The 20,828-nt window shown below is 44.6% G+C and overlaps 1 protein-coding gene across 1 annotated transcript in view; it reads right to left on the reverse strand.

Moving 5' to 3' along the window:
• Window positions 1-276: 276 nt before the first annotated feature.
• The window catches only part of KCNH3 (potassium voltage-gated channel subfamily H member 3), a 63,273-nt gene continuing 42,721 nt past the window's right edge, over window positions 277-20,828 (reverse strand). The window contains exons 4-15 of the mRNA XM_060763930.2: window positions 18,450-18,580; window positions 14,344-14,596; window positions 12,338-12,495; window positions 11,070-11,277; window positions 9,649-9,915; window positions 8,760-8,959; window positions 6,953-7,202; window positions 6,226-6,440; window positions 4,321-4,589; window positions 3,714-3,817; window positions 3,527-3,594; window positions 277-1,643 (exon numbers count right to left, since the gene is read on the reverse strand). Of these exons, the coding sequence (XP_060619913.2) occupies window positions 1,074-1,643; window positions 3,527-3,594; window positions 3,714-3,817; window positions 4,321-4,589; window positions 6,226-6,440; window positions 6,953-7,202; window positions 8,760-8,959; window positions 9,649-9,915; window positions 11,070-11,277; window positions 12,338-12,495; window positions 14,344-14,596; window positions 18,450-18,580 (2,693 nt within the window). The 3' untranslated portion in view covers window positions 277-1,073. The remainder of the gene's footprint in view (window positions 1,644-3,526; window positions 3,595-3,713; window positions 3,818-4,320; window positions 4,590-6,225; window positions 6,441-6,952; window positions 7,203-8,759; window positions 8,960-9,648; window positions 9,916-11,069; window positions 11,278-12,337; window positions 12,496-14,343; window positions 14,597-18,449; window positions 18,581-20,828) is intronic.

The following is a 20,828-nucleotide window of genomic DNA, read 5'->3' on the forward strand; positions in this document are numbered from 1 at the left end:
TTGCTGACCTTTGTCTCTGCCCCATCAATTACAAACATGGAGTTTAGTTTACCTTTCATAACTTCTACAGAAGGAATGAAGACTTTTGTGGGGTATGAGGTTGTTCCTCCACCAGTGGAGTTGCGTGTTCTAATGGGCTAGGAGGCAAAATGAAATGATACACTCACATTCACTTTCCCTTTTTTGGATTGGGAATCATCTGCCTTTCCTTTCCTCCGCATTCGAGATAGTAACACCATACTCTAGACTACTGTGACATATTTAGAAAAGCAAAGGTTGGTGTTCAAAATTTATCTTTTATTATATAAAAATTACTATCTTGGTAAGCCTTTGCATCCAAAGGGGCCAGAAAGATTCTTTGTTCTGCCCTCCCACCAAAAAACTGCATGCACAATGGGATTCCCAGTCATTCCCTGATGCCACAGCTGATACCTAACAATCAAGGTGCCTGAAGGAAGATTTAATATGGTGAGTGTTAATGTTTTGCATATTTCAACTGTCTTGAGTTTGACAATGTAATTCTGCAACCCAGGCAACAATCCAGCTAGGATGGGTCTAGCTTTTGGCAATAGAGCCTGCTGCAGCAGATCCAGTTTGCCTGCTTTTGCCAATAATGATTGCCTATCCTTTCATCCTACAGAAAGCTTCAAAGGTTATCTTATAATCCTTTCCTTTTATCACTATTGTGAGAAGTACTGCAACTTTCTTGAAATGTGTGCTTTCAAAGCCATTTACAAATTGATATACAAATTCATCTCTTCCTCCTCCTCCTCCTCCTCCTCCTCTTCTATCCCATAGTTTCTAATCTTCTTCATCTCGTTTCCATTCGGCCACCATTGCCCCCTGCAAATCCTGCCACATGGTGAGCCTCCTCAACCGTGGTCGTCTTCAGCAAAATCTCTGTTGTATTTTCTCAGGACTTGCTCCTCTTTGCTTTCTAGCATCTCTCTACTCAGATGTTTGCTGTTCCCCAAAACATGGTAGCACTTCATACTGTAAGACAGCCTCTTTCCAGACTAAGATCATCCAAAAGATAGATCTTGATGTAAGCAGGCAAGCCAAGCTATGGTAGTTCATATGCCTGTCCCTTCCACCTCTGGCCAGAAAGGGGCACTATCTGTAGCTTCCTCCTCTGTGCCAATCTGCACCATCTCAAAGCTTGAGAAATCACAGGCTTGAGTCCTGGAAGATTTGGTTTCTGGGATGCTTCTGGGGGAGCATGCTTGGCTCTGGTCTGGTGGCTGTGTATTGCTCCCTTGGTCCTTGGGTTCCTGACCAGTGGAGGAAATGGTAGCCCCATCCTCCGAGTCCTTTCCTGGCCCCAGGGTCCAGAGCGTTCCAGGCCAGGGTGAGCTCTGCCCAGCCGGCGGTGACCACATCCACTGAATCCGGCCACAAGCCCCATTAGGACAAGGTGCAGGGGGTCCACTACGTGAACAGAAGGCTGGCAAGAGTCCAGTTTCTACTCGGAGTGGGCTCAGCAGAGGAGTTGCAGGAACATCCACATGGGGAAAAGGCCCGCCAGTTGGAGGATCTGTATGCTGCTCAGTTGGAGTCTGCGAGAGAAGGAAGAGCTGGACAGCTTGGCGCAAAGAGTGCAACCCTTCACGCATTTGTTGCACCTGCCCAGAAAGCTCAGCCACCTGGGGAATCATACAAGGGGGAATGGGTGAGCAGAGCTGACTCCCTCCTTTCTCCTTCACCCTTAGGCAATAAACCCACACAAAACCTTGCTAAACAAATGGCCATTTGCCTTCTGTGTGAGACACAGCACTTTTCTCTTGGAGATACTGGAAAGCATGACATGGGCTATAGGTTTATAGGCCCAATGTGGAGGAGGCAGGGAGGTGGCCAATAAGTAGATTTGCCTTCTCATTTAGAAAATAAATATCCCTTTGTCCCTTGAATGTGCCACTTCTCCTTTCTTTTGTGTCAAGAGTGATGAGAAACTGCAAGTCGCTTCTGGTGTGAGAGAATTGAGAATTGGCCATCTTCAAGAACGTTGCCCAGGGGAATGCCCTGATGTTTTTGATGTTTTACCATTCTTGTGGGAGGCTTCTCTCATGTCCCCACATGGAGAGCTGGAGCTGACAAAGGGAACTCACCCACACTCTCCCCAAATCCGAAACTCCGACCTGTCGGTCTTCAGTCCTGCTGGCGCAAGGGTTTAACCTATTGCGCCACCACTCTTCCTTATACACATTTATATTTGGGGCTAATAATTAGTTTTTGCCTCCTTATGGCACAGTGGGTTAAACTGCTGAGCTATTGAAATTGCTGACCGAAAGGTAGGCGGTTCGAACCCAGGAAGTGGGGTGAGCTCCCGCTGTTAGCCTCAGCTTCTGCTAACCTAGCAGTTCGAAAACATGCAAATGTGAGTAAATCAATAGGTTCTGCTTCTGAAGAAAAGTAACAGTGCTCCGTACAGTCATGCTGGCCACATGATCTTGGAGGTGTCTGTGGACAATGCTGGCTCTTTGGCTTAGAAATAAAGATAAGCACCGCTCCCCAGAGTTGGACACTTAAGATCAGGGGAAACCTTTACCTTTACCATAATAACTTGTTTTGGTGGCTAATAAAGTTTTTACTTTGTCCTAGCATGAAAGATATTAAAAAGGGTGTAGAAGCAACTCTTCTACAACAGCACTCATTCATTGTATGGCAGAAGAGAAAAGAAGAATCTTCCTGGGATCAGACCAGAGACCTCAGTATAGTCCTCTTTCCCCACAGTGATTGATTGAACTATAAATCCCAGCAACTACAACTCCCAAATGTTAAGGTCTATTTTCCCCAAACTCCACCAGTGTTCACATTTGGGCATATTGAGTATTAGTGCCAAGTTTGGTCCAGATCCATCATTGTTTGAGTCTACAGTGCTCTCTGGCTGGCTGTAGATGAACTACAACTCCCAACCTCAAGGTCAATGCCCACCAGACTCTTCCAGTATTTTCTGCTGGTTGTGGGAGTTCTATGTACCATGTTTGGTTCAATTGCCATTGTTGGTGGAGTTCAGAATGCTCTTTGATTGTAGGTTAATTATAAATTCCAGCAACTATAACTCCCAAATGACAAAATCAATCCCCTCGCCCCTGGGGGACCCCACCAATATTCAAATTTAGTATTTGTGCCAAGTTTGGTCCAGTGAATGAAAATACATCCTACATATAAAATATTTACATTACAATTCATAACAGTAGCAAAATTACAGTTATGAAGTAGCAATGAAAATAGTGTTATGGTTGGGGGTCACCACAACATGAGGAACTGTATTAAGGGGGTCTCAGCATTAGGAAGGTTGGCAAACACTGGGCTAGAGAGACTTCGCCAATTTAGGCAGTAATTGGGAGCTTATATGTTGAGAGTAGTCCAACATGAAAGTGAAGATCTAGCCCAGCTTTATTCCTGGCATGTTCGTTTTCTATCTTGCCTGAGAGCATTTAGATGTGGAATCACTTGCAGGTTGGAGTAGAAGGGCCCACTCAGTCCTGGTAAATGTATTAACTGATTTTTTTGACACAAGTCTTACCGCCTGGCGCAGTTTCTCAATAGTGTCAGCACTGGACAGCTCTGGGGGGATGGTGAGCAGGCCACTGTCTGCAAAATAACAAAAGTAGGCTTGACTGAAAAAAAATAGGAGAAAAATTATCTAGCTAGTAATCCTTTGCCCCATGTGCTGCCTGTGCGGCACAGAAAATACTATGCAGAATGCTTACCTGTGCCAGGTGAAGGGCTGCTGTAGTCTGGGCCTGAAGGGCCGAGCCAGAAACTAAAAACGGGTTTGTCGGAGCCAGACCCATCCTCAATGCCATCTACAACCCTTCAGTGGGAGAAGCAGGGAGAGGGGAGAACATCTAATAAGCAGGGAGCAAGAAAAAGGCATTTGCACAGGCAGGTGAACGTGCATGCACAGGTTTATCTGAATGGATGCTTTGACCTGCAAAAAAGTGATTGGTTTCGACAGAAGTGAGAGAATCCTGAGGGCCAAGTACCTCAGAGGGGTCAGCGGCGTCAACGAGAGAACGACAGCATGGAGGCAGAGGTCATTTCCTCTTTCCCTTAGTGAAACCAACACAGGTGTCATGGTAGGTCAGAAAGTTAAAAAAAATCACTTCCACAGTTTCTCACCTGGTCCTACTTCTGGGAACTGTGTTGCAATATTTATAGACATGTCTATATGTTTATTGATAGACTGAACGCAAAATACAAATGACAGTGCCTTAGAAATGCAAAAGGGAATTTCAAGCTAGATGAAGGGAGGAAAGAGGAGGTGGCTCTCATTACAACAGACTGCGTTCCCTGTCTGCTTTCTCACTTCCTTACCTGGGGCTCAGCTCTGGGGGGCCACTGCATGGGGCGTTGTTCAGACGCAACGCTGTGGGACGCAAGGATGCTTCTGAGGGTGGATGGTGAGGAAAACCTGAATGTGGCAGCTGATGGCTGGAGGTTCCAGAGACTGAGGGGAACAAGGGCTTGGGGGGCTCACCCACTGCTTCTAGGGGCAAGCAGGGGCTTCGGTGATGTGGAGGGAATGAAGCATCAGCAGAGCACAGAGTGGTGGGTTCCCTGGTGCTCCGCGATGGAGACTCTGCCTGCAAAGAAAGGACACGAGTGAGCAACCCTTACATCTTACTTCCACCACAGCCTTCTCTCTGCACTAGGCCCTACTGGTGGTTCAGGAGGAAAGAATTATGCTTCCTTTTCAGTGCTGAAATGCACTGGACACATGACCCTTCCCTACAAAACTCTCCAAGTAATTGAATTATTTTTGTCAGTAAGAAAATAATTCCTCCTTCAACACAATCTCACTTCTCTTATCTGTTTCATACAACTCTTCTCTCTCTCTCAATCTCTCTCTCTCTCTCTCTCTCTCTCTCTCTCTCACACACACACACACACACACATATATATAATCAGATTGTGAATCCTCTTAATTTTCTACCAGCTGGGAATGGTTTCATGGCCTAGCATTAGTATTTAGGAAAATACATCCATGTAGAAATCAGCATGAAATCTCCCTCTATCCCATCCCAGATTATACACAATGAACACATATACAGAAGAGTCATACCAGTCCTTGCTTTCCCCCGGTTGTGCAATGAATGAATGAATGAATGGTTTATTGTACTAGCCATAGGCCATGACATAAAATATACAACCTTTAAAAGTACAATAAGCACTTTCCAATACAAGTATTAAAACAAATTCTGTATACTAGCTCTTTAAAATTATAGTAGTGATATAATAACAATTACAAATGTCTGGTTTGTATCATCCCCAAAATATCTTAATTTCCATTTCTAGCTTCTTCTGTGGACTTTACTAGTTTGGCTCAGATTTTTTGGGCTGCAGCTACAAATGTGGCAACCTTCAATGTTATATCTTTGGAATAATCCGCCAACAAGTCTCAGCTAACTGCTGACTGTTGCTATCGGTTGTGCTGGCAGGACTGCTGACTGTCAGCAGTTTGAATCCAGAGAGAGTGGTTTGAGCTCCCTCTGTCAACTCCAGCTCCCCATGCGGGGACATGAGAGAAGCCTCCCACAAGAATGGCCAAACATCAAACTTATGGGCGTCCCCTAGGCAACATCCTTGCATATGGCCAATTCTCTCACACCAGAAGCAACTTGCAATTTCTCACATTGCTTCTGACAGGAAAAAAGAATTGCTTTCCCATATTTCTATATAGCATAACATGACACTTCAATTTTCAGATGCATTCTTTTTTCCTCTGTTCAGCTATGCTTTGCTTTGCTTATCTACCAACAAGATGGTGAAAAGTAAGGACTAATAATTTCATTAGTTAGAATGAAGGCAATCTGTGTGTATGTAAATGGAAAGCTATTAGTATTTTTTTCTAAATTTGTCACCTGAAACTGCTTGCATTGCTTGTTTTTGAGTCAGCTGCAATTCAGGAAAGCAAGGTGAGCATGAGGTATGCTTGTCTGCTACTGTGCCAAAAGAAGGCCAATTCTCAACAGTTTTGTAGACTTTCATAAAAAGATAACATCCAGGAAACTCTTACTTCCCAACAGCATCACCCTATCTGTGGGTTGGCTTCTAAAATAGACCAGGCTCGGAGATGTTACTTAGTTGTATTTTCTTAAGTAAGTAGCTAATCTACCATTCCAGCTATGGTTGATAGGCTGATAGGAAGGGTGGGTAGAGGCAGAGGCAATTCCTGCCCCATCATTTACTATGGTGGCTTGTATAGAAACTTCCACTCACGGGAGGGTTGCTGCCTCCTCCCAGGTTGTAGCCGAGCTCACAGGGCAGCTCCCGGAGGAATTTGCTGGCAAATTCTGGGTAGAGTTTGAGGCTAGCCAGGAGGCCAGGCAGGCTCAGGCATTGCAGGTCACAGTAGGTCAGACCTCGCACATCCGCATTGGCTGGAACCACCTGGTCCCTGGATGAGATGTGGCAACCAATCAGGTCCCCCTTTCCTAGCAGAAGAAAAAAGGGAAATCAGCAAAAATGCATGGCTTCTAGTTCTGATCAACATGTGTCTTACAGCTTGGAAAAGTAACTTTTTTGGACTAGAGTAATTTGCATACCTGTAGAGTCAGAACTATGGACTTTGGGAAATGTAGTCCAACCTCTGAATTTGGAAAAGGAGAACCAAATGGGGAAGGGTTTGGGTGCAGCTATTGGAAAACATTCCTTTTTAATGTCAAGGAGCGGGGCAAGTGGACAGGCCTTTCTTAGGGGTATAGTACTTAGGAATGCCTTTGTTGGGATTCACATTTAAACATGCCCTCTGTATATGGTTCCCATGGAACTGTGGCATGTCAAAGAAAATATTCCATCTTAGCTCCCAGAGCCTCCCCACTGGAGTATTGTAGTCATACACTCTTTATTTATTTCCAAACACTGTCACATATGCACATCTATGTGCACAAAAGCTCTGTTCTTGGCTCTGTCAAATCGGATGGGAAAAGATGTGCAAGCACTGTACCTAGGATGGCCAGGACAGTGCCATCTTTGAGCACCTCCATGGAGCCTGAGCAGATAAGATAGACGGCCTGAAGTGCATCCCCCTGCCGGATGAGGTATTCCCCAGGCGTGCAGAAGGAAGTGCGGACACTGAGTGAAAGGGAGCGGTGGCAGCCCCGGCTTGCTCCCTCGAAGAGGGGGAGCTGGAGCAGGTCCTTGTGCAGGTGCAGGGCAATGTCAGCACGCAGCTCCTCTGGGAGGCTCTGCAGCAGCTGGAAAATGCAGAAAAAAGGGAAGGGCAAAACAAGGACAGAGAGAAGGCTGGTAGTCAATTTTAACCTGTCAATTTTACCTGCATTTTATTGATAAATTTTAGGCTGCATTTTACATGTGTGCATTTGGACATTCACATTCAATCAATATAACTGTTTAGAACTTGTGATCATACTCTGAATCAGTTGGTTTTGCCTTAGCTGGTACCATTGACCTCTCTGGCATTGTTGGCTGCATAATATAATAATACTTATTTTAAATGAATGTCAGTAAAAAGTAAGGCAAAGGTTTCCCCTTGACAAATGTGATCTACTCACATTTGCATGTTTTTGAACTGCTAGGTTGGCAAAAGCTGGGGCTAACAGCAGGAGCTCACCCCACTCCCTGGACTTGAACTGCTGACCTTTCAGTCATCAAGTTCAGCAGCTCAGAAGTTTAACCCGCTGCACCACCAGGGGCTCCTAAAGGAATGTTGTTGTTGCTTATATAATTTATGTCTAATGTCGGCTATGTTAGATTTGTTTTTTGGGGGACATGGTAGTTTGTTTTATGTTTCTTATTTTGCCATCTTTTGTTGTGAATCCACCCTGAGTACACTTCGGGAGATAGGGCAGAATATAAATAAAGTTGTTGTTGTTGTTGTTATTATTATTATTATTATTATTATTATTATTATTATAGTGTTTTGTTTTATTTTGCTGTTTTAACTATGTTTTGTATCCTGTCTTGAGCCACAAGAAGAGGTGGGCAATAAATATATTAATAGCAGCACTATTTCTGCTTTCCCCAATATTTGGATACATTCAAAAAGATCCAAAGGAGCTACCACCACAATATGGTGAAGACGAGTGGATAACTTGAGGCGAGCCTCATGTTCTTGGACTGCAGCTCTCATCAGCTTTACCCAGGAAAAGGTATGATGCCAGTTAAAGTTCCACTGTTTCATTTTAAAGCAAGTTCCTAGAACTTATGGCTGCAAGAACATGCTCTGAAAAGATGTGAACATCATGGAACATGGGGAGACTGAATAAAATCTCTCTTTTGAGAAAAATCTGTTGTTCCTATTCAGGGACAAGTGAAGCAGAATAAAAGTATGCAAGACAAAAACAGACATGCTTGTAAAACCTTAATAATTTAGACCATTTTTGGGTGCAATAAGTGTGAACAGCCTGCCTAAACCTTGAATTGATAGTGATTTTACAAACTAACCTGGTGCATAGAGGCATCAACTTCCTTATCTTTACCTTCAATTTTATTTATTTGTTTATTTAATTAATTCATATCAAAAGCATTGCATACGTTAGTATAAAAGTGATACAAATAGATGGAACACAAGCGGCTAAATATCTTTTGACCAAAAACGGGTAACAGCAACTGCATTGTCTATAGCCATCTACAATTCTTCCTCTGTACATGAGGCAGGGCATAGTGGACAAGCATACAGATGCAGAGTTGTCTTTTCTGCTTCACAGTCACACGATTTCGATTTCATTCCTTTTCATTCGTTGCGCTCCATTTCCTTTAATTATTTAGGACTTTGCAGGATTCAATCTCACCTCCCGGGTATCAATGCCATTGTTGGCACTCCAGGTGGCCTGGAAGTACTCAAGCATCCGCTGCTTCAGTGGTGGAGGGATGCGGTGAATGCGGATGTAGTCACGCAGGTCACGCGTGCGGCTGTGATAGAGGAAGCGGCGAGCATACATGCGCTGGATGATGGCAGTCACATTGCCAAAGACTACTGCGTGCATCAAGGCTGGAGCAAGGAGGAAAGGAAAAGGAAGGAAAGAAAAGAGACAAAGGACCAGAGTCTGGCAAATGTGACAAAGAATGTCCCATTACCACCAGCACATACTGTGTGAGAAATAACAATGTAAGGTAGGTAAGAGAAGTTTCCAAGCTACAGTAAGCTAAATATGCAAACCAAAAGAAACAACAAGGCCATAGCATTGAGCCATGCCAGTCAAAGTGGTGCCAAACTGCATTATTTCTTTAGATTGGCCCTACTCCTGAACATTAATTGCATGACTTTCTCTGCCCAACCTCTCCCTCTTTCCCTTTCACCTTTTCTAATCTAAGAGTTTGATTTAAGTTTTAATATAAACAGGGAGTTTTCAGTCCCTGCTCCTCACTCATTCCACCAGCTAAAAACGAGAATCAAAAAGCCATCTGCTTCTCTTTTCTGCTATGATGAAAAAAACCATAAAAACCACCTGGCTGGATTTGGGTTTGATACCAAAATAAAGAGCACAATAATAGAAGGTGCCTAGATGGTTGTCATGATAACAGATGTCCCAAAACCTGGCATAAAAACTGAGAATGGGGGAAACAGGAGCAAGAGGCAGGCGATGGCTTCCTAGTAGTGATGTTTGGACATTTCTAGTCCACAGATCATTGCTACTGTTGTCCTCACCACCTGACCTTCTGGCTTGGGGCCCCACTCACCCCCCACCAGCATGGTGCATATGGAGAAGATCTTCTCTGAGTCAGTGTTGGCCGACACGTTTCCAAAGCCCACACTAGTCAGGCTGCTGAGGGCAAAGTAGAGGGAGGTGATGTACGAGCTACGCAAGGAGGGGCCCCCCAGCAGCTCCCACATGCTGCCGTTCAGAGGAGGGCCTGTCTCATTGGCAGAACTGTCTTCTCCACTGTTGTTCCTCTGCGCCAGGTAGTAGGGAGTCGAGAGGCGGCGAGCCAGCTCCTGCAACCAGCCTGAGAGGAAGAGGAGGACAGAGGGGGTTGAGGAAGAGGAAGGTTTGGTTGCAGTAATGTCCTGCACCATGACCCCTTTCCCACCTGGGTTGGCCTTTTCTGTCACCTATCTAACCACCCTTGCTTGTGGGAGACTGGCAAACTACCTTCTTAGACTACAACTCTCAGAACCCTTCAGCCAGCATGGACTCTGGAAATCAAAAAACTGAGCTGGTCCAAGTTTCATTCACTAATCCTACATAGCTACAGCTCCCTTTACAAGCCAGAAGTCCCCAATTTGAAGAGTGAACTTCCAGATGGGGTGAAGGAGAGCCATTCAGTATCTCATGGAGAGCACTAGAGCTCATGGAGAATGATGTTTCTATGTATGTCCCAACAGCAAATAGGTCTTTGACTAGCAGAAGAAGGATTTATTTCACAACTTCTTGTTTCCTCAGTTACAAGCTTCTTCGCTATATAAAGCCATTTTCTCAGGATTTATTTATTTATTTACCACATTTATATCCTGCTCTTCTCAACCCTGAAGGGGACTCAGGGTGGCTTTACAAAGGCAACAATTAATGCCATATATTAATACAGCAGTAAAATAAAAACGTTAAAACCAAACCCATTAAAAACATAGCATTAAAATATCAATTAAAATCACATCATCCAAATAATATGGATTAAGGATGGGCCAAGCAAGCCCTTAGATATTACCTAGTTACATCCCCTTAACTAAATTGCTTTTTGTCTGTGTGTCAGGAGCAACTTGAGAAACTGCAAATTGCTTCTGGTGTGAGAGAATTGGCTGCCTGCAAGGATGTTGCCCAGCAGTACGCCCAGATGTTTTGCCGTCCTGTGGGAGGCTTCTCTCATGTTCCTGCCTGAAGGAAACTGCAGGAGCTGCCAATTAATTGTCACTATTTAGTTTCCAACATCTGCCAAACAATTGTAATTATGAAATATTTTATTATCAGCTAAGTGCACATGGATTATTTCTTTGTTAGAATAGCTGTTGTAGCATAATATGCATCCACGTTTCTTTTTGCGTGCACACAATTTCATCCTGCATCCATGATCCATTGAGTCACACATGGGCTGCTTTCAGATCATGTGTAACTCAGTGTATGCCCCATTGCACCCTCCTATTTCAAGATGTCCCTCTCACACACCTATTCCTGGAAGCTGGGAGGGGCTGCTCTCAACCTCACGCTGCCCGATGAAATACCAGACGCAGGCGACCCAGTGAGCCAGGAGTGCAAAGACAGTCATGAGCAGGGTGAGCACCACAGCACTGTACTGTGAGTATCGATCCAAATTGGGCAGCAGGCGCAGCAGGCGCAAGAGTCTCACAGTCTTGAGTAAGTGAGCCCCAAAGTACTGGGAGGGAGAGAAAATTAGAGAAAATGTTGGCTCGAGTCACACAATCCATGCTGGAACAAATGAGCAAAACAAAACTAATAGGAAGCAAGGGAACAGGTTTTAGCACATGAGAATCTTGTTAGGTTGTTGTGAGTTTTCTGGGCTGTATGGCCATGTTCCAGAAGTATTCTCTCCTAATGTTTCACCTGCTTCTAATAGCAGGCATCCTCAGAGGTAGTGAGGTCCTCTGAGGACCTCACAACCTCTGAGGATGCCTGCCATAAATGTAGGCCCGGAAAACTCACAACAACCCAGTGATTCTGGCCATGAAAGCCTTCGACAGTATACAGAATCCTGTTAAGCTGGTGGAGAACTTCACCCCTAGTAAGGGGCATTGCCATAATGTAAATGCTGAAAAAGCTTTCTATTCCCAATGAGCTGAATATAGTGACCTAGCAGTCTATTTCCAACAATGAAATACAGTGTCCTTCAAACCAATTTCAGGACCCATTTTTAAATTCAAGATTCATCAATGTTGGACTATTTCTGTCCATAGAGATGAAGTCGTTAGTCCTCATGGGATTCTCTCATATGTATGTATGTGTATATATGTGTGTGTGTGTGTGCATGTGCGTGCATATATATGTGTGTGTGTGTGTGTGTATGTATGTATATCTATATCTATATATAAACAGTTCTCAAACCATAAAAATGTACAACACCCCTCTGATGCATTACAGTTGGACTATTTTTCTAGAGCACCTGGAGCAGAGAGCACTTTTGAGCATTTGAGGGTTCCTGAGTTCCATTTCGTAAGGCACATTTTTGTGGCACAATGACATATCAACAACTTGTTTAAAAAACAGAAGAAACACGACAAAGAAACTGTTTCCAGCAAACAATGTAGACGAGAGCCCCAAATAACTGTGTTGAGTGGAAGCTTTTGCCCAACAAAAATTCTTCACCTTCTGCTTATTGTAAATGGAAACTGAGCTGCCAGTAGAGGGTTTTTAAAAGACACATTTGGATGCCTCAACCTCCAGCGCATGCCACGATGAACCCCCAATACCCTACTCACCACATTGACCTGGAAGGCATAGAGAAGGTCAAAGGGCAGGGCTGCCAAGAGGTCCAGAACAAACCAACGGGTCAGGTAGTGCAAGAAAATGGCACGAGGGTCAAACACCACCTGCCCTGATTTGCTGACAAAAGTAGTGCGGAAATTCAGCACAATATCTGGAAAAAGAAGCAAGAAAAAATCATGACAGTTTCATGGGAGCCATCAAGTCAACCATTGGCTCTGGAAGGACAACATATGTCTGAATAGGTAAAGGGTTGGGAGAGAAATGCCTCTTCCATGTAAAATACATAATTTCTTAGAGATGAACCAAAAGGTATGAGTCAGGAAGGGGCAGATGTGGGACATTTTGAGCCAGTTGTGCTGAGTGCTAGAGGTGAAGCTTAACAGGAGCAACATGGTCCACTTCAGGACACTGAGCAAGGTCCAGTGGCTGTGCAGACATTCAGGTATGGGAGAGACAACACTTGCTGGCTATGGGCTTTCCTGCAGTTCCTTTGCAATTGCTTGCTTTTTAGGCTTACAGATTTTGAGGAGGAGGGGAGAATGCACAGCCCAAATCTCCAACAGTGTCTTTCAAAGGAAAGTAACTCATTGAAAGCTGCAGCATGCTCCCTACTTGCCAAGGAAGGAAGAGCAAAACATGACTGAGATAATCCCATTCCTGTTTACCAAAGTCATTGTTTCTCACAAAGGAATCATTTCTTCATGCACTCCAAAAACAAGTTACAAAAAGAGAAAGCTGCTTTATTTTAGCACCTCATTGTCTAATCCAGTGGTTCTCAACTTGTGGGTCCCCAGATGTTTGGGCCTTCAACTCCCAGAAATCCTAACAGCTGGTAAACTGGCTGGGGATTCTGGGAGTTGTAGGCCAAAACATCTGGGAACCCACAGGTGAGAACCACTGGTCTAATCTAACTGGCAATTATCTTCAGAGATAGCTATGTTGGCCATGCAGGAAAATACAACAACATTCAAAATATGTATTATGATGATACCTTGATTAGGTGGACCAAAAGGTGCTAAATACAATACATTAGTTTCCAAAGCCCACTACTTCTTTATCAGACAAAGTTGTTAAAATCATATAGAAGAAGAAATGTGACAGTGCTGGAGACAGTGCATCAAGATGTTTGTTTTAGTTATCATGCTATACTGTTATAATTCTGTCATTCCACATTAACTGCTATGGAGACATTTTTTGGAATCTTGGGATTTACAGTTTAGGGAGGGATGTTTCACATTCTCAGCCAGAAAACTCGCAGGCCTTACTAAACTACCATTCCAAAGAACGTTTCCATGTCAGGTTAAAGTGGAATAATAGCAGTATAACAGTGTTGTGTGATAAAGTCCTCAGTATTTCAGAGGGTTGCTACAGACAGGAGCCTCACCCCTTCCTGGTCATGTGGGATTGAGAACAAAGGCAGAAAACAACAGGCAATCAAATGTCCATCACCATAAATTACTGCCATTCCTGTTCTTTGCAAAGCAACAAGCCCTTCTTTTTAGGCAGAAGACAGCAAGTCTTTCAAGAAGCCTTTGCTGCACCACATTGAAGAAAAGTTGAGGTGCTATAGCAGGTTAAATTTGTCAGATTCGACGGTACCAAGTCTCCAGGGCAGAGAAAGGTCTTTCATAAATATGTGAGAGGAAGCCACAGGGAGGAGGGAGCAAGCTTGTTTTCTGCTTCCCTGGAGACTAGGACACTATGGAACAATGGCTTCAAACTACAAGAAAGGAGATTCCATCTGAACATGAGGAAGAACTTCCTGACTGTGAGAGCCGTTCAGCAGTGGAACTCTCTGCCCTGGAGTGTGGTGGAGGCTCCTTCTTTGGAAGCTTTTAAACAGAGGCTGGATGGCCATCCCTGGTACTTTTTCCCCCCAAACTGGGGGATCCCAAGGGCTGAAATTGAAACCTGTCACTTCCAAAGAAAGCATGTTGCCGCTGAGGTATGTTGTCCCCATTTCCACCATCACCTCATTTTCAATCACTGTTCTCCTTACCTAGGATAAAAAGGATCTCAACAGAAAGATCACAAATGCTGGGAGGTGCACGAACAGCCTCCGGAAGCCCTTCCTCCCTGATGCCGCTGAAGCAGACACTGTAGGGCACTGTAACCGCCACGTACAATGTGGCCAAAAGAATCAGTCCATCCCAGCCAGCCTTGAAGGTCCCGTAGTGCAAGAGGATGAATGGTGATTTGCGTGCTGCAGCCACTTTGTATTCAGGCAGGGCAGGCTTCTCCCCGAAGACTCCCTATGTAGTAAGAGCGGGGAGATGTCAAGAAGATAAATCACTGAATTGCAGGACTTGTGTGCCCTATCCCATTTTGTTCACACACAGATCAAAACCTAGAGCATAGTATGCTATAAGCAGACAGCAAAATGTTATGTCACAAGAAGAGATATTCAAGCCATTGGCAATTCAAGAAAGTGAGAAAACCTATACACTGAGGGGAAACATAATACAAATCTCAGAATAATAACAGACCAAGTTATATTCTTTATCACTTGAAATCTATACAAATACATTGCTTTATATAATTAAAATGGATGAACTTAAAACTATTGAGGAGTTATCCACCTCTCCGTTGCCATGGACCGACCACTATCTGGTCAGATTTAGACTCACCACACCTTCCAACCTCTGCAGAGGTGGGGGACCCATTAAGATGGTCCGCCCCAAGAGGCTTATGGATCCGAACGGATTCCTGACGGCTCTTGGGGATTTTCCTGCTACCTCGGTTGGTGATCCTGTTGAAGCCCTGGTGTCTCTCTGGAATGGGGAGATGACTAGGGCCATAAACACGATTGCTCCGGAACGTCCCCTCTCAAGTAGCCGAGCTAAACCAGCACCTTGGTTCAACGAGGAGCTGGCAGCGATGAAGCGAAGGAAGAGGAGACTAGAGCGTGTGTGGCGTTCGGACCCGAGCGAGTTAAATCGAACACGGTTTGTTGCCCTATTAAGGGCATACGCCGTGGCAATAAAGGCGGCAAAGAAAGCTTTCTTTGCGGCCAATATTGCGTCCGCAAAGAACCGTCCGGCGGAGTTGTTTCGAGTTGTCAGAGGGCTATTGAACCCCACCATTCCGGATGGGAACCCTGACAACTCGACGGCCCGCTGTGAAGCATTTGCTCGGTTCTTTGCGGACAAAGTCGCTTTGATCCGCTCTGGCCTGGATACCACGTTAACGGCAGTCTCTGAGGATGTAACACGAGCATCTGCTTGTCCGATTTTGATGGATTCATTTCAATTGGTGAAACCCGAGGATGTGGACAAGATACTTGGAGGAATGAGAGCTACCACATGCATCCTAGACCCCTGCCCATCCTGGCTTCTAAAGGAGGCCAGAGGGGGATTGGCCGAGTGGGTGGAGGTGGTGGTTAATGCCTCCCTTCGGGAAGGCAATATTCCAGCCAGCTTAAAACAAGCTGTAATAAAACCGCTGTTGAAAAAACCATCACTAGACCCCACTCAATTCGTCAACTATCGGCCTGTTTCCAATCTTCCCTTTTTGAGCAAAGTCCTGGAACGTGTGGTGGCCTCACAACTCCAGGTATTCTTGGTAGACACGGATTATCTGGATCCGGCACAGTCTGGCTTTAGGCCGGGACATGGTACCGAGACAGCCCTGGTCGCCTTAGTGGATGATCTCCGCAGGGAGCTCGACAGGGGGAGTGTGTCCCTGTTGGTCCTGCTGGATCTCTCAGCGGCCTTCGATACCGTCGACCACGGTATCCTTCTGGGACGCCTCGCGGGAATGGGCCTTGGTGGCACTGTTTTACAGTGGCTCAGGTCCTTCCTAGAGGGTCATACCCAGAAGGTGTTGATGGGGGACAGCTGCTCGTCCTCACAACCATTGTCTTGTGGGGTCCCGCAGGGTTCAATACTGTCCCCCATGTTGTTTAACATCTACATGAAGCCGTTGGGAGAGATCATCCGGAGTTTCGGGGTGCGGTGTTATCTGTACGCAGATGATGTCCAACTCTGTCACTCCTTTCCACCTACTTCTAAGGAGGCTGTTCAGGTCCTGAACCGGTGCTTGGCTGCTGTGTCGGACTGGATGAGGGTGAACAAATTGAAGTTGAATCCAGACAAGACAGAGGCACTCCTGGTCAGTCGAAAGGCCGAACGGGGCATAGGGTTACAGCCTGTGTTGGACGGGGTTACACTCCCCCTGAAGACGCAGGTTCGCAGCTTGGGTGTGACCCTGGATTCATCGCTGAGCCTGGAGCCTCAGGTCTCAGCGGTGGCCAGGGGAGCATTTGCACAGCTTCGGCTCGTGCGCCAGCTGCGCCCGTACCTCGGGAAGTCGGACTTGGCCACGGTAGTCCACGCTCTGGTCACATCCCATATAGATTACTGCAACGCGCTCTACGTGGGGCTGCCCTTGAAGACTGCCCGGAAGCTCCAGATGGTCCAGCGCTCGGCAGCCAGGTTGCTAACAGGAGCAGCTCTCAGGGAGCATACCACTCCTCTGTTGAGCCAGCTCCACTGGCTGCCAATTCCCTACCGGGCACAATTCAAGGTGCTGGCATTAGCCTACAAAGCCCTAAACGGTTCCGGCCCCACCTACCTCTCCGAACGCATCTCCTCCTATGAACCGACACGGACATTAAGATCGTCCGGGGAGGCCCTGCTCTCGGTTCCGCCTGCGTCACAGGCACGGCTGGCGGGAACGAGAGACAGGGCCTTCTCGGTGGTGGCCCCTCGGTTATGGAATGCCCTACCAAACGACATCAGACAGGCCCCTTCGCTGCTGGCATTTAGGAAGAAGCTCAAAACCTGGCTTTTTGAGCAAGCGTTTGGCTAATCAGCGCAATTGTACACAGAATGACGGTAAACTGAACATAGGAACGGCATAAGGATATGAGACTGGATCTTGTTTGTGATCGAGGCATTGTATGAATGTTTGTGTGTTTGCTATTGTGTATGCTGTGTTTTAATTGTTATTGTTGTGGTAATTTAATATTGTGTAAACCGCATTGAGTCACCTAATATAGGTTGAGAAACGCGGTATAGAAATAAAGCAAATAAATAAAAAATAAATAAATTTACCTTGTCCATTACAGGTTCCAAGGAGTCTTACTAGCCACACAAGGCAGCCACTCCCTTTTACTCACCCTTGATATGAAACACTCTTGTCCCATTCTACACTGTCAAATAATGCAGTTTGAAACTGCATTATCTGATCAGTTAAATTATATAATGTATATCAATGAAGTTAAGATTATAGATGGGGCCTCTGACTTGGAACTTAAGAGCAGAAAACCTGGAAATTATAGCAAAGGTGTTGCCATCTCCTCCTGAAAGCATCAACAGCACCATCTACTTCCCAAATCCTCATCCAAGCCCCTTCTCCCATTTGTCAAGAATATAATTTCCTCAGCCTAGAAGGGAACAAAAACTTGATGCCTCCTTGACACATGGTTATGTGTATCATCAGGTACATAAATATCCAGAGGTGAACCTGAACATAAAGTGTTCTCTATTTAAATATATGAAACACAGATGGGTGGCATTCATATTTTGGTATGCTTCCCAATCCCATCAATGAGACATATGTACAAAGGCCTTGTTTCCATTATTGTTCTCCTTATTTGGATCTGGGCAAAATAATATATTCGTAACTGTAACCACTTTTCAAAGAGCATTATGTACCTTCAAGTTGCTTGTTGACTTATTGTGATCCCATTGATTGCATAATATTTTCTTAGGCAAGGAATACTCAGAGGTGGTTTTGGCCATTCCTTCCTCTGAAATGCATTCTACAACACCTAGTAGTCTCCCATTCAAGTAATGACTAGGGCCCACACTGCTCAACTTCCAGATGAAATCTGGCCCATTAGGGTATTTAGTCATAGGGCCACCATATACCACCACTACGATCAGAGCAGCAGAGTATCATATTTCAATATCATATCATTTTATATTATAATTATACATATCAACTTGAAAATTGGATGACAACATCTAATTTTTACTATTTATTTTGTAAATGAATGAATACATACTTGTCAACCACCACAGTAAAGGATCCTGCCCAAGACTAATTAAACCATGGGGAGTTTCGCCCCCCTCATCCCTTCTCTGGAGCGTCCCCACGTACCTTGTGCAGCTTGCGTTTCCCTTTGCCCTGCTTCTGGAGGTGCCCTGACAGATGATACAGCACAGCCCGGCTTCGACGACGGTTGGCATTGAAGCCTTTGGCTCCACCGCGACTGTAGCGTCGCCGTCCACCTAACACAAGGAGAAGTTGGGTGCAATTTGGCAAGTTAGCCCAAGGGATGTTTACCTGCATTCTTATGGAAATGATAACAATGACATTTGTGGATGGACAGTACCAAGAAACTTGGAACCCTGCATTTTTAGGTTAAATATAAGTCTTTACCTAGATTTTTGCCTCGGGTGAATCTCCTGTACATAATGCTTAAATTTCAGTGAGAATAGTTTGAATTTCATTTCCACAACTGAAGCATTTGAAATGATCTTTCTTCACTTTGTGATCATTTATCAATGAATGAGAATCACAGACTATTTAAGAGTAATTATTGGAGGTTTCTTTCTATGTTTTGCAAAGATAATCTAGATCAGTGGTTCTCAACCTACCTAATGTCACAACCTCATAATACAGTTCTTCAGGTTGTCGTGACCCCCAACCATAACATTATTTTTGTTGCTACTTCATAACTGTAATTTCGCTACTCTTATGAATCATAATGTAAATATCTGATATGCAGGATGGATTTTCATTCACTGGATCAAATTTGGCACAAATACCCGATACGCCCAAATTTGAATACTGGTGGGGTTGGAGGAGATTGATGTTGTCATTTGGGAGCTGTAGTTGCTGGGATTTATAGTTCGCCTACAATCAAAGAGCTTTCTGAACTCCACCAACGATGGAATTGAATCAGACCTGGCCACACAGAAATCCCATGACCAACAGAAAATGCTAGAACGGCTTGGTGGACATTGGCCTTGAGTTTGGGAGTTGTAGTTCACCTAAATCTAGAGAGCACTGTGGACTCAAACAATGATCAATCTGGACCAAACTTGGCATGAACACTCAATATGTCCAAATGTGGACTCTGGTGGAGTTTGGGGAAAATAGATCTTGACATTTGGAAGTTGTAGTTGCTGGGATTTATAGTTCACCTACAATCAAAGAGCATTCTGAACCCCACCACTGATAGAATTAGGCCAAACTTCCCACACAGAACCCCCATGACCAACAGAAAATATTGTATATTCTGATGGTCTTCGGAGACCCCTCTGACACCCCCTCGTGACCCCCCCCCCAGGGGTCCTAACCCCCAGGTTGAGAAACACTGATCTAGATACTCTGTTAGTCTTATAGTCATTGAAACACCTCTATGGGAGAGAGCTCTTGCTCAGCTTGATCCAGATATTTATTTATTACTATTTTTGAAACCATGCAAAGTTTCTTTCCAGTGCCAAACACTGTGCATTAGTATGCCTTGCTCCATGTCCTCCTGTTATGTCTTCCTTCCTTGCTGGCACCAAAACCCGCTCTTTGCCCATTAGCAATGGCAGTGTACAGGGAACACTATTCATCATGTAAACCACAAAGGGTTGTCAGTGTTTTTCATCTAGCTGAGCCGCTCTTCCAGCTAGCAGAACTAATTGGCTGCTTTTCTATCCTGAGTGTGGCATCGTTACTCAAGGGAATACAATATAAACACAGCCTTTTACATACACATCACCACATGCAGGAGAAAGAAGACTATGCCTCCACCCATAGTGTTGTGTCCAAGAAGGTAAAGCAAATATGCACTGCCAAAGTTAATGGGGTCTAAGTGCCAAAGTAGGGTTTTGAGTATAGTTTAATAATAGAGCCCATGCCTGGCACTCAGAGGATTACAAGTTCAATCCAAGTAGGGCAGGGAAAGATCTCTGGAGACTGTTGTAATTACTGGTCCAAGTGGAACAAGGGTCTGATACAGTATGATGCAGCATTCTGTGTCCCATATCTGAACAACACAAAAGGGTCCCGTAACTGAAGTCCTTTCAGCTTCATCATAGCATGCCTCCCTATGTTTTTTATTTTTGGATTGGAGAACTGTATTGAAAAATCAGGTGAGTGTAGATATTTATGTTTAGCTATGTTTCATTACATATTTTGGATCAAAAAGTAGAAAATAAGTAAGTACATATTAAAATGTCATGGTGCTCCATGCAGTCATACCAGCACATAACCTTGGAGGTGTCTATGGACAATGCCGACTCTTTGGCTTAGAAATGAAGACGAGCACCAACCCTCAGAGTTGGACACGACTGGACTTCATGTCAGGGAAAACCTTTACCTTTACTATTAAAATGTGAACCAAACAAATTCCTCTCCCAGTTCAAGTGCTGCTGCAGTCCCATAAAATATTGTTGTATTTTATGATGCTCTTATTTTAGTGGTATTTTTGTTTTAATGGATTGTTTTGCTTTTTTGTCTGTAGGCCTTTCTGTCACTTGT

Source organism: Anolis sagrei, chromosome 2 (genome assembly GCF_037176765.1).
Source record: "Anolis sagrei isolate rAnoSag1 chromosome 2, rAnoSag1.mat, whole genome shotgun sequence".
Taxonomy (NCBI): Eukaryota; Metazoa; Chordata; class Lepidosauria; order Squamata; family Dactyloidae; genus Anolis; species Anolis sagrei.